The sequence below is a fragment of the Glycine max genome, chromosome 14 (genome assembly GCF_000004515.6).
Source record: "Glycine max cultivar Williams 82 chromosome 14, Glycine_max_v4.0, whole genome shotgun sequence".
In the NCBI taxonomy this organism is placed as follows: domain Eukaryota; kingdom Viridiplantae; phylum Streptophyta; class Magnoliopsida; order Fabales; family Fabaceae; genus Glycine; species Glycine max.
The window spans coordinates 33,552,389-33,566,773 of record NC_038250.2 but is presented as its reverse complement, the minus strand read 5'-3'; the positions used below and the strand labels follow the sequence as shown (position 1 = coordinate 33,566,773).

The window sequence follows — 14,385 nt, the reverse complement described above, 5'->3', positions numbered from 1 at the left end:
TATTTAACATGAGTCTTCATATATATACTTTCCTCAACAGGGTATATACAGTTTCTGTTTGTATATATCTAGAAGTTCAACAAACCCTAGTTAAATTTGAGGGCCAGACTTGCTCATGCAATTTATTGGTTTCACCTGTGGATGATGGACCATGGATCACATCACATTGGATTCACTGATTTACATGCATGATTTTGATTGCACTGTGCAGTAAGTGAGTTGCTATCAAACTGCATGGCTGGTCCTATATTATCAAATGTTGATTAAAAAACTATGTATATGATACTTGTCCCAGAAAAACTGCATTTTAGCATCTTTAATGGAAGCCCCTGAATTGACTTGGGGATTATGACTCTCTAGCTCATTTAAAACCGATTGGACCAGACCTTATATAATGGCGTCCTTTGCCCTAGGCAACCCTAGTTTTTCATAATCACTTGATGATATGAGACCAAGTTACACCATTTATTAGGTCTCCATGTATGCTATTCACAAGTCCATGGAAGCTAACCCATTCATTAGTCCAATGCCAATGTGATCCTTGCTGACGGACATTACTGATTGAAACATTGAAGCTAAGCCACAAGTCCATTATGCATATGAGGATTCAATTAATTTTGTCAATTTAGGCAGGCTCGAAGCATGAACAAAGCTGGGGGTTGCACTATTTTAACATACCTTTATTTTTGGTGAATTAACCTTTGTTTATTTTGCATGTTATGTCTTGTTTTTTATTTAACTTGTTTTCCCTCCTTTTTGAAGGCTGAGAAAAATGCTTGCGGAGCAGAATGAAAGTAATATATGTCGTGAAAAGATTGTGGAAATATTGGAAGAGGTTCAGGCCCGAGCTGAAGTAGCCTTGTGTTTTGTAGGTGTAAAACATTGAGTATAATAATTGTTACAAAATGAACTGATGTTAATTTTGTTAGCATGTAGTGAGTACCCACAATTTGATCGTGAACGTTATAAATGTAAATATTGTGGTAGAGGTCAGTAGTTATACATGTGTGCCATAGCTTTTGGTGGTGGGGAGGGGTATGAAAGTGCCCCAAATGTATGATTCTGCTTGTTTAAAATTATTGATTTAACTATTACGTATTTTTGCCCTAATATACTTTCTTAGACACGGTATTTTTCATTGTTAATTCTGAAGTTTAAGAACACCTCTTAATAAGCAGTTAATAAATTTGACTATAAGCTATTTTAACTAGTTGATTAAATTTTTTTATTAAATAAAAAATAATTCATAAAATTAACTTTTAACATTATAATAAACTAAGAATAATTTATTTTCGTTATTTTTATGTAATTTATTAATGTAAGTTAGAAAGAATTCATAAATTATATTTATAAATTTAAATTAACTGTTTAGTTTAAGGCAGGAAATTTGAATAATCTTCTGTTCAGATATAAATAAATTTGAACTTCAGTGCAACAAAGAGTGGGACCTACAACGTGAAATAGTTGGAATATGACAAATAGCATCCAAAAAGGGAAATAAAAGCACATTAAATTACGTATAAACATTGTTACAATCAATTAATCATAAACATAGAACAATGTTTTTTTGCACAACAAACTTAGAGCAACGGTAACTAGATATCTAAATTGATTTATTTATTTCATAAAAAGATTAGTGTAGATATCTAAAGTTATTTATTTATTTCATAAAAAGATGAGAAGAAATAGCTTGTTACAATTAAATACTATAAACGCACTTATCATCTTCAATTATCAAAGCCTTATAACTGCCTTAAAGCCACATCCTAACCAAAATGAACCACACGGCTGAACCATTAATGTGAACAAGAAGCAAAAGTGAAACGCAAAATTATGCGAACAAGAAATGATGTCATTACAAGCCTAAGCAATGATAGCTGTCTGATGTTGTCAGATGCTCCATTGACTTTCATCCACGTTAAACACATGAAAGTTTGTATTAGCATAAGTTGCACGTTAGTATACATCTGAGTCTGAACCAAGCGTAAACATAACAGATACAGACTAAACAAGCAAACAAATACTATACTACATCAACACTACAATGAGTCTCATGCAACAAAAGAATTTGTATTGGTCACTTCCATGCTGAAGCAACAATTAAGTTTTTGTCTTCCCACCCAAAATGAAGACCCCCCATTTCCTCCTTTATCTTGAACTTGTCACAGTATTGCTTAATAATGAGATTCCTAATTGCTTCTCTCACATTTGTGCTCATTGGAGATGGAGTGAAGCCAGCCATCGACAACCTCGCCCTCCATTTTCCGGCGACTTCATACCGTTCTATTCTTTCCTCGCCCTCACATGCAACAATGTTGACAATGTCCTTTGCCAGGCATTGCCTTTCGACATTCATCCTGTCCTGGCTCTCCCTTGGGAGAGTTGCATCAAGTGTGTCAAACACAGCAGAGTAGTAATTGTAGGTTTCAATGAATCTTGGGAGAAAAGGGGAGGTGTTGGTGTTCATGTCCTGCTCCACAACTGTCACAATTTTTGGATTCAAGCTCTTAACCATGCGAAGAAGTTGGTCTCTCTCGTTCACGGTCGATACAGTTTCATCGCGCATGTGGTGAAGCTGGAATGCAAAGTTCACCACAAGTGCTTCCCCTGGACGACAGTTGAGCATTGATGGTGAGACAATTGACGTCCTTGACGCCACAGCTCGAAACTCAAATGGCAATCTGAGTTCCTCTGCCAGCTTTTCAAGTCTTTGTCCTATGATGTTTATGCCACCGATGGAACGCTGCACAGACTCAGGATCGTCCACCGCAGTTAATCTCACACGAGGTGGCCTACCTGGCATTGAAGCAAGTGTTTGTATTAGAGTTATGTATTGAGTTCCTTGGCTGATGTCAAAGTCTATTATGTGAACCTTCTTTTCATCTCTAACAACCTCAGCTATCGCGCCATTTGCAGCGATGTATCCAAATTTAAAACATGGGCAGACCTCAAATAGTATCTGCATTGCTGCTAAGCGATCGTTAGAAGGAGGTTCCTTGCATCTCAATGCTTGATAGATGCATTTTCCGGATGTAGCGACACGAGCTGCAAGTCCTTCCACCATGTAAGCCGCAATTCTTTGAGAAGGATCACCCTGAATTGAGACCATTTGCCGGAGCTTGTTTATCATAGATGTGGCTTCCTCTTCATTTCCTTCTGAAAGTACTCTAGCACAATCATAAAGCAGTTGCTTAGGGGTTTGGGGCGAGTTTTGTGATGTGTCTTTGGTTGTGCTGCTGATGCTGGTAAGATTGGAAGAATCTGAGGATGAGGACTCCTTTGGTGAGTCATGGAGCAACATATCTTGAAGCGGATTGGCCCACTCGACCATGTCTGGATCAATCTCCATGCTTTGAACAGTCTCAAACATGCCTTCCTCCTCCTCTTCTTCATCAGAAAGCAAAGCCCTCTCCAATTCTTGAAGTTTTAATCTCATTTCACCATCGAAGTCAAGGCCATCCGGACTCCCGTTTTCCACGAAATCTGATCCAGAATTGGACTGATAGGCATCGCGATGCCTTGTAGACCAGATAGAAGTGTCAAATGGGTTATTAACAATCACAGAAGCTCCTGAACTAGCTCTTAGCAGGTAAGAAGAAGCACCATCAGGGTGAACTGAGTTTCCTGATATGCTGGAACTAGACGGTTCTATCAGTTCTTCTGTTGGTGAATCCCGGAAGTACTTTGCATAACTCTCACAGGAGTGTGACTTTGTCATATACATGTTTCTGTGCTTATCTGGTGCAAAATTGTGGGAGGACAAATCTGGTGTAACATCCGTTCCCTTTAGTGTGTAGAGCTTGGCATTTCCATATGATGTATCAGCCAACTCTGCAGATATAACCAATGACATAGTTCTCCTTTTACTCACTTAGCTCAAACAAACTTTCTGTATGTACCTAAATCATCAAAAAGATTAATAAGGAACTTGCTATAAAATTTGCAATCATTTAAAAAACTACCAGGCTTTTTTCCCTCCCCTTTCCTACCTTGAGAAATAGTAAAATAAGTGCTCTCTGATGAAATCTTGTTGAACCTTCGAAGACACCTTTGCTGAGAACCAACGGAGAAGACAGAAACATTAGAAGACATTTTCAGTTAGAATAAATAACCAATCTATATAAAATACACTTAAAAAGTTTATTACTTTACATACTGTGAGTCTCACGAATAAACAGCTTGAGAATTAGTTCAATCCGCAAAAAGTTTTATCTAAAAATTGAAATAAACCTACGCAATTGTATACTTAGTCATAAACAGAAACTTCTGCATCCTCAGAACACCACTATCTATGATTTTGATTTTTGAATGTATTCAAGAAGTAACAGTGATCTCACTTAGCCAAAAGAGAGAATCAAAATTACCCTTGTTAACACAATTTAGTAATTAGCTTTGTCGAAACATGAATTTACATGGCAGATAAAGTTCAACCCAGCGTGCATAGCAAAAAACATCGTTGTTAATATAGTAGCCTCATTCAAAGTATTTGGAAGAGGAAAATAAATATTAAAGACTATTCTTTACAGTTTACACCCATATGCGCAACATGGTGACATGCCTGCAGAAATTAGCTGGATTATGATCCAATCAACATATCCAAACACATTCTTGAAATCAAATGAAAATACCAAGGAAACAAAAACTTTTGTATTGATCTAAGATTCTCCAGACCTTAATTTTAAAACATTTCTGCCACTAAAAAATGAGGAACTCCTATGAAATTGACAAAATTTTTGCCTTTTCAAATATGATATGTTCGCTCTAGCCGGAAAGAAAAAAGAAATAAATCTCCTGCTTTGGACACAAATTTTTATGTTAAAGCATAAGAGACTCATGCAACAATTAGTCAACCACGGTTTCAATTCATCTTGATTACATAGATAAAATTGATGACCATAAATAAAACTTTTCGGACAGTACCTCTATCACTATGACGAAACAGCTTTATTTTAAGACAACAAAACTCCCTCCCTTCCAAAATTAAACTTTGCTGCAAATGCAGAAACAGAAAAGGATAACCAAAAAATACCCTTTTGGAGAACCAACCCATGATAGAAAAAATGAAAGAAACAAATCCTTCAATAAAACACTAAATTCAGAAACTAGAGAATAAAGACCATCTTCCCCTAGTCTCTTTAACTTCAATTCACAATTATTCACAAGAATTGTAACAGATGGCATCTCTTATTAAAAGGAGCATCCAAGTTACAAAAAATAAACCATATAATCAAGATTCTAGAGGTAGAAATTAAACAAGAGACAAAGGGTACCTGATGCAACCTCAGACAGATAAGGATGATGCTCCTAGAGACACACAGAAGGAAACTAAGCTAAGGCTTTTGACCAAGTGGTAGAGCGTTTGATTAAAGCAAACCAAAGGGCAAGACAATCTCTTGATGTCTCCTTAATATATTAAATGAAATTTGTTTCCTTAGGAAGGTCAGATTGGTGGAATAGCAACAAATCAGATAAACAAAAAAATAAATGAACAATAAGGTACTTGGGAATTGATATGCACAACCATTAAAATCTAATAAATATAGATGTGGCAAGGGAAGAAAAAGATATCAAACAAGACTTTTAAGTTTAAAGCTTCCAAAGAATTAAGATTGGAGGTAAGTTAGGAGGAACTAAGCAACCCGAATAAAAAAATACGAATTCATGAACTTATGGTGTTATAGTGTAAAGAAACCAATTTATTTGTTTATTTTATCTTATTATTATAAAATTGCAATCATGAAGACAATCTGAGCTTCTGGAAACTAGTGAAGGGGTAAGCGAGTGGAAAATCAAACCCACCTAGAATTAACGAAACTACTTGGAATTCACTGCAACTTGTCTATCTCAGACTAAAGACATTGGCCACACGAAACTATGATGGGACAGTGACACAAGTACCCCTCATGGACGGTGATAACTGCGAATAATGTACACGTTGGATTCACATATATCAGCAGCATTATAGGGACAATTTGTCTTTTCACTTTACTCTCCCCTGTTAACTTCAACCTCTAATGTGAAAACTAAGGTTTATCAACAAAAACATATTTATATTAAATTATTATTGATTGAAAGGGTTGAATATTTCTATTTGGGCCCGGAAAGACAATGAGAAATCCACATCATCTTTCAAAATAATTTTGTTATGATAGCATTATGAAAGTTCGAGTAAACGTTCGAGTAAAATTATCGATAAAATGTGTAAAATAACTTTATAATAAATTATTTTTTTATATGTTTCTCGTGTAATTTAACTAACATAAAACTTTCTAAGATTTTGGAGTATTTATTTCACATTATATTATTTTAGAAATAGACGCGTTACACCAATGACTATTAATTATGTTTTAGATGAATGAAATATTTAAATATGTCTGTTTTATTTGATAAAGGCTTAAAAATAAGAAATGGTCCCTTAACTTATTTTTAAAAATTCTAAAACAGTCTCCTTATTTAATTTATGACCAATTGGTCCTTTTTTAAAACTATTTATTTTTAATTTTTGGACACAATTTTAAATATTTTTTAGATTAATTTAAGATGTGAAATTTATTTTATTAGATTCATCTATATAAAAATTATGAAAGTCAATTAATGTTGGACTAAAAAGAGACATAAACAATGTAAAAAATACATGAAAAATGAGTATCATGAATAATGAAAACCTAAAAATCTAATGTCAGATTTTTTTCTTTTTACATATGAAATTATTTTTTCATATGATTTTCACTAAATTTATGATCTTTTCTGTTTTAAACATTAGTTAATTTCTATAGTTTTCAGGTAAATATAATAAGATAAATTTCATATATTAAAAATATTAAATAAAAAGGTTTGAAATCGTGTTTGAAAATATAAAAAATGATCAATTTTTGTAAGGGACTAATTTGTTATGAACTAAATAAGTAAATGGACTATTTTAGAACTTATAAAAATAAGAGGACCAATTTAGAATAAAAAAATAAGATAAGTTACTATTCTTATATTTTAGCCATTTGATAAATTAGTAAAAAATATTGTTTTAATATTAAACTTAATTATATAAAATAATGAAAATATTAATTAAAAGTATAAATTCCAAATCCAATAAAAATTAATAAAACAATTCAAAATTTGATTATAAAAATATAAAAATATCTAATTATATTTATTATCATACCTAAGTATGGATTTGAGTGTGGGTTTAAAACTAATAATTTTACAGATCATTATATACACTCAGATCCATGACAATTGCATCAATAAAAATCATATTTTCTATTTGTACGTTCTATAAATATTTATTGAGTCTATATCTTGCTTGTTGTGGTTATTGAGTCTAGATCTAATTTGTGGATTTTATAGGTACATTACGTGTATATTTGTTAAATTTGAGTCCAATATCATTTACACTAATTACTTCAGTTCTAACAAGTTAACCGTGTACGTGTGTCAAAATATATTGTATTCATATATTAAATTATTTTGATTAATTAATAATTATAAAGACCTTGAACCCTAGACCCTTATCAATTTACAAGAATGAAAGGCTGAAGTTTTTACTAGTCGTTTTCCGAATAAAAAAATAAATCCATAATTATTTGCTCAGTCTTTTCTCATCAAAATCTTGGAACGCGCTAGAAACAAGCACAAGTGGGGCTGGCCAACATAGCATTGTAGCAAGCAAGCGAGACACTTGTTTGTTTATCTCAATATTTATGTGAAAAAATTGAGTGTATATTTACGTATTCATTGCAAATAGATGTTGCTTGTAAAATGAAGTTTCCAAAAGCATTACTATTATTTCTTTTGCGGTGGATCATTAAATTTAATTTTAGAATTCATGGACAACAAGTTGAATTAAAAATCAAACATGCTCTCAATGGTGGCTTGTGACGTAGAATCTTTCATCATATTATAACCCCATGACGTGTGTTTCTTTCCTTTCTTTTTCTATTTGAACTTTGTATGTTTACTTTCGAAGGTGTGCAATATGGAAATAAAATTTAACTATGTTACCAACACGTTCGATTTTTTTTCTTTTTTTTAATCTTTGCATAAAAAATAATATTCATTCAAAAGATTTCCTTTATTTTATTTTGAAGAGTAAAATAAATTAATCAACCCATCTATGGGGAATCAACTTTTAATACCAAAAATTCTAAAAGTGGAAATAGAAAAATAGTTATCCTTTTTGACCAAGTCATAGTTGTGTAAGCCTACTTTTTTCCTAGTTCAAACCTTACTTTCTACCAACACCATTGTTGGTGGGCAACGTTGGACAATTTTCTTTCCCTTTTCTGCTACCGCGTGAGATCTTGAACGAGCATGCGACCGGAAAAAGACATAAAAACCCTCACCCCCTCACATTATTCTTAAGTAAAATGATCACACAACGTTTCAACCACGATGAAAGTAACATGTCAGAACATGTTTAGATATTAGCTGAAAAATTAATTTTAAGGTAAAAATAATTTTACAAAAGGATTAAAATTATTATTTTTGTTTTTATTTGTTAGATTTATATTGAAACATGCATCACAATAATTTTAACCACAAATTAAACATGTACTTATTTGATAACCAAATTACCTTCTTGTTTTCATATGCAACAATTACCCTGCTAACTTTATTTGAATGTACATCTAGTGGGAGAGGGGGCAAGCAAATGTATATATCCAATGGTTTATGACTTGTAGTGTGAAATGAATCAAACATGTCTTCGATCACGAATGTCTTGTTTATAGAAATTGTAAACATCCAAGATATTAACATCCACACAAGTTATGTTTATTAGCAAATAAGTCTTTATCGTTTCCCCTTCGTCTTATCCAAACGGACCAAAACAAGAGAGTTGGAATTCTAAGACAGGAAAATAATTGGCATATTGAATTTTAAAACAAATTAAAGTACTTACACTCGTCGCTCTTTCTTGTTTATAAGCTATATATCTAATGTTTGAGCTGTACGTACCTATTCGTCCACTTTTGTATCATTAGTATAATCGCACTTTGATTGTATCAAACATATTTTCATGATATCAACTAGGAGGTGCTTAGACAAGTACAATGAATATTATCATAAACTTGATGACTAAGTGCCTATCAATATTTTGAAAACCAAAAATTGGTAAGCCGAGGTTTTAAAGTCATAATAAACTAATTGGGTATATTCAACAAAAAAATAAAAATATACTTGCACACCCAAAATGTCAAATTACACCTAATAAAAAAGAAAAAAAATATAAAAATATTATAGGTAATAATAGGGGTGTGTTCATTCATTTTAAACTTTTAATCTTTCCTGAAATGATTCTATCCTCAATTTTTTAATCTTAACAATACACAAGATGTACTAAATAGCTTGAATTCAATATCAATACTCAATTATTTAACTTGTATAAGTGTAATGTGTTATCTTCACTAGTTATTATTGTGACCAATAGTCTAAGAATAATATTATTCAATTTTTTAATTTAAAAATACATATTATGCATTTTATATAAATAATAATAATTTAATATTAAACAACATGTTGGCGGACTGAGTTAACAAGTTTATAAAAATCAAAATTCCTGACCCAACTTAAAATCAACAACTTTAAATGGACTGACTCAAATTTGATTTAAACACACAAAATATTCAATCCAAACTCTTTGTAATGTTTTGAGTCAATTTGGATTTATGGATTATTCATATCTATAAACACCCATAATATAATGTGATATAGGAAGAGAAAGATAAAGAAAATTGTAAATGTTAATCAGCCATTTGAAAATGTTAGATATCCAGCTATAATTGATAAAAAAAATTGGGTTAGGTCTTGCCGTCTAGCGGAATGGTTTAATATCTTGTAATGTGATAAATGACAATTTGAATTTTTGTTGAAAGATATGCTTATAGTTAATGTTCGACCATATTTTATTTAAGATTATCATCACTGAAAGAAATACTAGTGAAAAATCAAAATACACGAGGCCATAGATCAAAATTGGCTTTGTCTTTGTTAAACATTTTATAAATATTATATTAATATAAAATATTGTATTTAAGATTATGTTTGACTTAAGTTTTTGTGTGTTTAAAATTCATTTTAAAGTTAAAAATTAAAATAATAATTTTAAAAGTAAAGTAGAAAATTATTTTAACGTTGTTGTTGTTTTAGCTTAATTAAAAGAGAGAGCGAGACAAGAGAAACAATATCTCCCACCCAAATTAGAACAAGTACTTAAGACAAGTATTTGACTCTTAGAAATAAATTTTTAAGTATTTATAAAAAAAGTTGAATGAGAGAACTTTAAAAAAAATGAAAAATATAAATTAATTTTTACTTATAAAATTGTTTAATTTACTTTTATATATGTTTACGAAGAGGTTTATTCTATTTCCGATTGACTTACAGTTGTTGTTGTTGTTTTTTTTTTTTTTTTTTTGAGTTTGTATACATGACAGTATTAGCTAGTGTGTTGGGGTTAGGGACATTGAAATCTCTTTGGTCTTTATATATTTGGCACATCTTTTCCATTTCACAAAACGAAAGGTGACCACAGACTATGGGACACGGTTTTTCGCAAAAAGAATAAAAACAACCTATCAAATCCTATAGTCTTCATCATTGAAGATTTGCGTTACCTACCCAAAGAATTGAAATACTCATTCAGACTAATATTTAAATCAAAGTCATTGAGATTAAGAAAGAAATCACATGGAAATTAGGTTGCATCTCGGCATTTACAAGTAATAACGTGGTATTTTGCAAGGGGTGGAATCAAACTTGTTATCCAACAGTTTTTCAAAATATTGAAAATGTTTTTATGGGTAGTTTTGATTATAAATAATAGATTAATTTTTCAATTTTTATAGTGTCTTTTTTTTTTTTTTAAAACTGCACTCTCCTAGTGTAACTTGTTTCCGTTAGCATCCTTTTGTGAGTGTTTGTTGTTGGTGTGGTGTACGTGCGTTGTTTACGAATATACGGTAAAGTTTAGTGATTTTTTCATCGCCGAAAAAGAAGAGGTACATATTAAAAAAAATTCAAAACATGCAGATTGTCAGTCCGTATGTTTTGAATTTCTTTAGAATTTTTTTTACACATTTAATTTATTTACAAAATTTGATGATTAAACAAATTTGATATTTAACTTAATGTTGTATTTAGAAGTTTATTACAGTAATTAATAGTTAAACAAATTTGATATTTAATCGAATAATGTATTTGGATGTTTATTAAGGTGATTAAACATTAAACAAATATGATATTTAATTGAATGATATATTTAGATACTTATTACAGTAATTGATAATTAAATAAATTTGGTATTTTTTTTACATTCGTAAATTTTTGTTAAACCTATGATTTTTTATTTACAATTTATATATGTAAACAAATTAATCATTAGATAAAAATTAATTATCAGAAAATTTATAACGTAAATTTACATGTGTATTAAATATATATTAAAAATTTTACTGTCATATATAATGACATTAATTATTTTATAACATAATTGATCTATTATTAACTAGTTGGTTAAATGAAGGCAAACAAAAGAAATATAATTATTTTCGGTTATGTGGTTAAGACTTAAGAGTAATGTAAAGGGATTTTGTTTTTCCATTTTCTTAGTATCAAGCAACGTGGTCAAAGTGATAACAAAGAGTTATTCTTTTTATAAGCGCAGCTTAGGGTGACGTTTGCTAGTGTCAAGTCAAATCTTTTAGTTAGATAGTTGAATATTAAACACCATTGAACCTCCAAATTAGAATATAAGTATAGTATTTTGAATTTATGTTATTAATTATTTGATCTAAGTTTTTCCAATTAAATTAGATTTATAAGGTGAATTTCAACGACTAAAAAGAAAGGGAAGGGAACAAAGCTGAAGGTTTAGAATCAAATCCTTTTATTTTTTCAGATTCTTTTATATATATATATATATATATATATATATATATATATATATATATATATAATTTGTTTGCAGACTCAGATTCTTTAAAGGTAATCAAGTGCTTTCAATTTGATTAATCGGATATGTTTTTTTATAGGCTGATTAAGCGAATATGTAAAGTCAATTATTCGTATATATTTCATGAAAGAATTTAATATAAGAGAAAATGTAAACAACCAACTTCAAATTGGTCAGCAAATGAATGAAAAAGAAATTCTATCTTTGTTCAGATGAATGGATAAATGAAATCGTAAATAGAACATTTATTCTAATTGACTATTGAAGAAAATAAAATTTAACAAAGCAAATAAAAAAGAACTTAAAAAAGAAATATTCCAAAAGATTGTAAAAAAAAAATGTAAGAGAATGAACAAGTGTAGGAAATGTAATACCCCGTTTTTTTTTAAAAAATTAATTAATTAAAAGGGTTTTTAATTAAAATAAATGATTTTTTAATTAAATAAAAATAGAGGTTTCCAATAAATAATAAATAGGAGTTTTTAGAAAATAAAAAAAAGAAAGTTTTAGAAAATAAGATAAATGTTATTTATCCATCATTTATTTATTTGAGAGAAAAAAGTATTTTCATAATTAATAAAATAAATTAGAAAAAATAGGAATAAGAATTAAGTCATAAGATTTCTCATTATATAAAGGAACTTTTAACCCTAGAACAGGATAAAATATTTTCTATAATTTTTTTCTTTTTTCTCTTACACTCAAGAACTCTAACAGATCAATCGAAGAAAGAGTTCTAGAGAGCACCGTAAACACCATTATTATCAACGGAGAAAGCTTGAACGATTATATTGAGACAAGGGATGAGCTACTCACGTTTGGAGATTAGAATAAACATGTATAGATCCCAATAGGATCAATTTTGAATTATTTTGTGTTGTTTTTATTTTTTTATTTTTTGAAATTTAATTCTGTTCTTCCTAAATCTTTTGCTTGTTATTGTAATTGATTTCACTTGTGCAATTTGATTACACAAGAGTGAAACAAAACTACGTAGATGAAAAAAAAAATGTGTCCTTGCAATTTTACCAAAATTTGGGTCAAATAGTTTTAATTATGAATATATCGTGACTAAATGGTCTAATTAAAATCCTATTTCAATTAGCCAAATGGCTTTTATTGATGCTGGTTACTTGTAGCTATGTCATCTGATATTCATATGTTCATTGAATTCCAATACGTGCTTAAGGTTCCCTGGATGCATATATGATTTCGATATGATATATGTGTGTATATATAATCATCACGTGAATTATTTACACATGTTTGGAGCTTTGATTTTAAATTATTCTTATATTATAATGATCATATATGTAGACAATTTGATTTCTTTTTTTCAAGTACATACATATATTCTTAAATATTAACGTGTATAGTTATCTTAATTTATATTATATGTTTAGTTATTATATATATATATATATATATATATATATATATGTTTTTTATTATACGTGTATATTACATTATTTATATTATAAATTGATATTTAGGACACCATAGCATTATTATAGCATGATTTTGAAAATGCTTATTGTCATGGAATTGGAAACATTATGGTTTGATCGTTATAAGATTTCTCATTATATAAAGGAACTTTTAACCCTAGAACAGGATAAAATATTTTCTACAATTTTTGTTCCTTTTTTTCTTACACTTAAGAATCCTAACAGATCAATCGAAAAAAGAGTTCTAGAGAGCACCGTAAACGCCATTATTATCGACGGAGAATGCTTGAGCGATTATATTGAGACAAGGGATGAGCTACTCACGTTTGGAGATTAGAATAAACATGTATAGATTCCAATAAGATCAATTTTGAGTTATTTTGTGTTGTTTTTATTTTTTTATTTTTTGAAATTTAATTATGTTCTTCCTAAATCTTTTGCTTGTTATTGTAATTGATTTCACTTGTGCAATTTGATTACACAAGATTGAAACAAAACTACGTAGATGAAAAAAAAATGTGTCCTTGCAATTTTACCAAAATTTGGGTCAAATAGTTTTAATTATGAATATATCGTGACTAAATGGTCTAATTAAAATCCTATTTCAATTAGCCAAATGGCTTTTATTGATGCTGGTTACTTATAGCTATGTCATCTGATATTCATATGTTCATTGAATTCCAATACGTGCTTAAGGTTCCCTGGATGCATATATGATTTCGATATGATATATGTGTGTATATATAATCATCACGTGAATTATTTACACATGTTTGGAGCTTTGATTTTAAATTATTCTTATATTATAAATGATCATATATGTAGGCAATTTGATTTCTTTTTTTCAAGTACATACATATATTCTTAAATATTAACGTGTATAGTTATCTTAATTTATTATTATATGTTTAGTTATTATATATATATATATATATATATATATGTTTTTTTATTATATGTGTATATTACATTATTTATATTATAAATGAT

General features: G+C 29.6%; 2 protein-coding genes across 3 annotated transcripts in view; one reads left to right on the top strand and one right to left on the bottom strand.

Moving 5' to 3' along the window:
* The window catches only part of LOC100796963 (small RNA degrading nuclease 5), a 29,441-nt gene extending 28,347 nt beyond the window's left edge, over positions 1-1,094 (top strand). The window contains exon 14 of the mRNA XM_003544683.5: positions 763-1,094. Coding sequence (XP_003544731.1) covers positions 763-886 — 124 coding nt within the window. The 3' untranslated portion in view covers positions 887-1,094. The remainder of the gene's footprint in view (positions 1-762) is intronic.
* Positions 1,095-1,831: 737 nt separating this feature from the next.
* Positions 1,832-5,866, bottom strand: LOC100796434 (scarecrow-like protein 1). 2 transcript variants are annotated; one of them, XM_003544682.4, is made up of 3 exons: positions 5,271-5,866; positions 3,990-4,053; positions 1,832-3,899 (listed from the first exon to the last, which is right to left on the bottom strand). In XM_003544682.4, exon 3 carries the CDS (start codon positions 3,851-3,853, stop codon positions 2,078-2,080), a length of 1,776 nt encoding a protein of 591 aa, XP_003544730.1. In that variant the 5' UTR covers positions 3,854-3,899; positions 3,990-4,053; positions 5,271-5,866; the 3' UTR covers positions 1,832-2,077. The 2 variants fall into 2 exon arrangements, with proteins under 2 accessions (XP_003544730.1, XP_014622473.1); XM_014766987.2 differs by lacking the exon at positions 5,271-5,866 and adding an exon at positions 4,921-5,260.
* Positions 5,867-14,385: the final 8,519 nt, after the last annotated feature.

Excerpts from the sequence above, each read along its gene's own strand:
- LOC100796434 (XM_003544682.4), bottom strand. The coding sequence starts at position 3,853 with ATGTCATTGGTTATATCTGCAGAGTTGGCTGATACATCATATGGAAAT.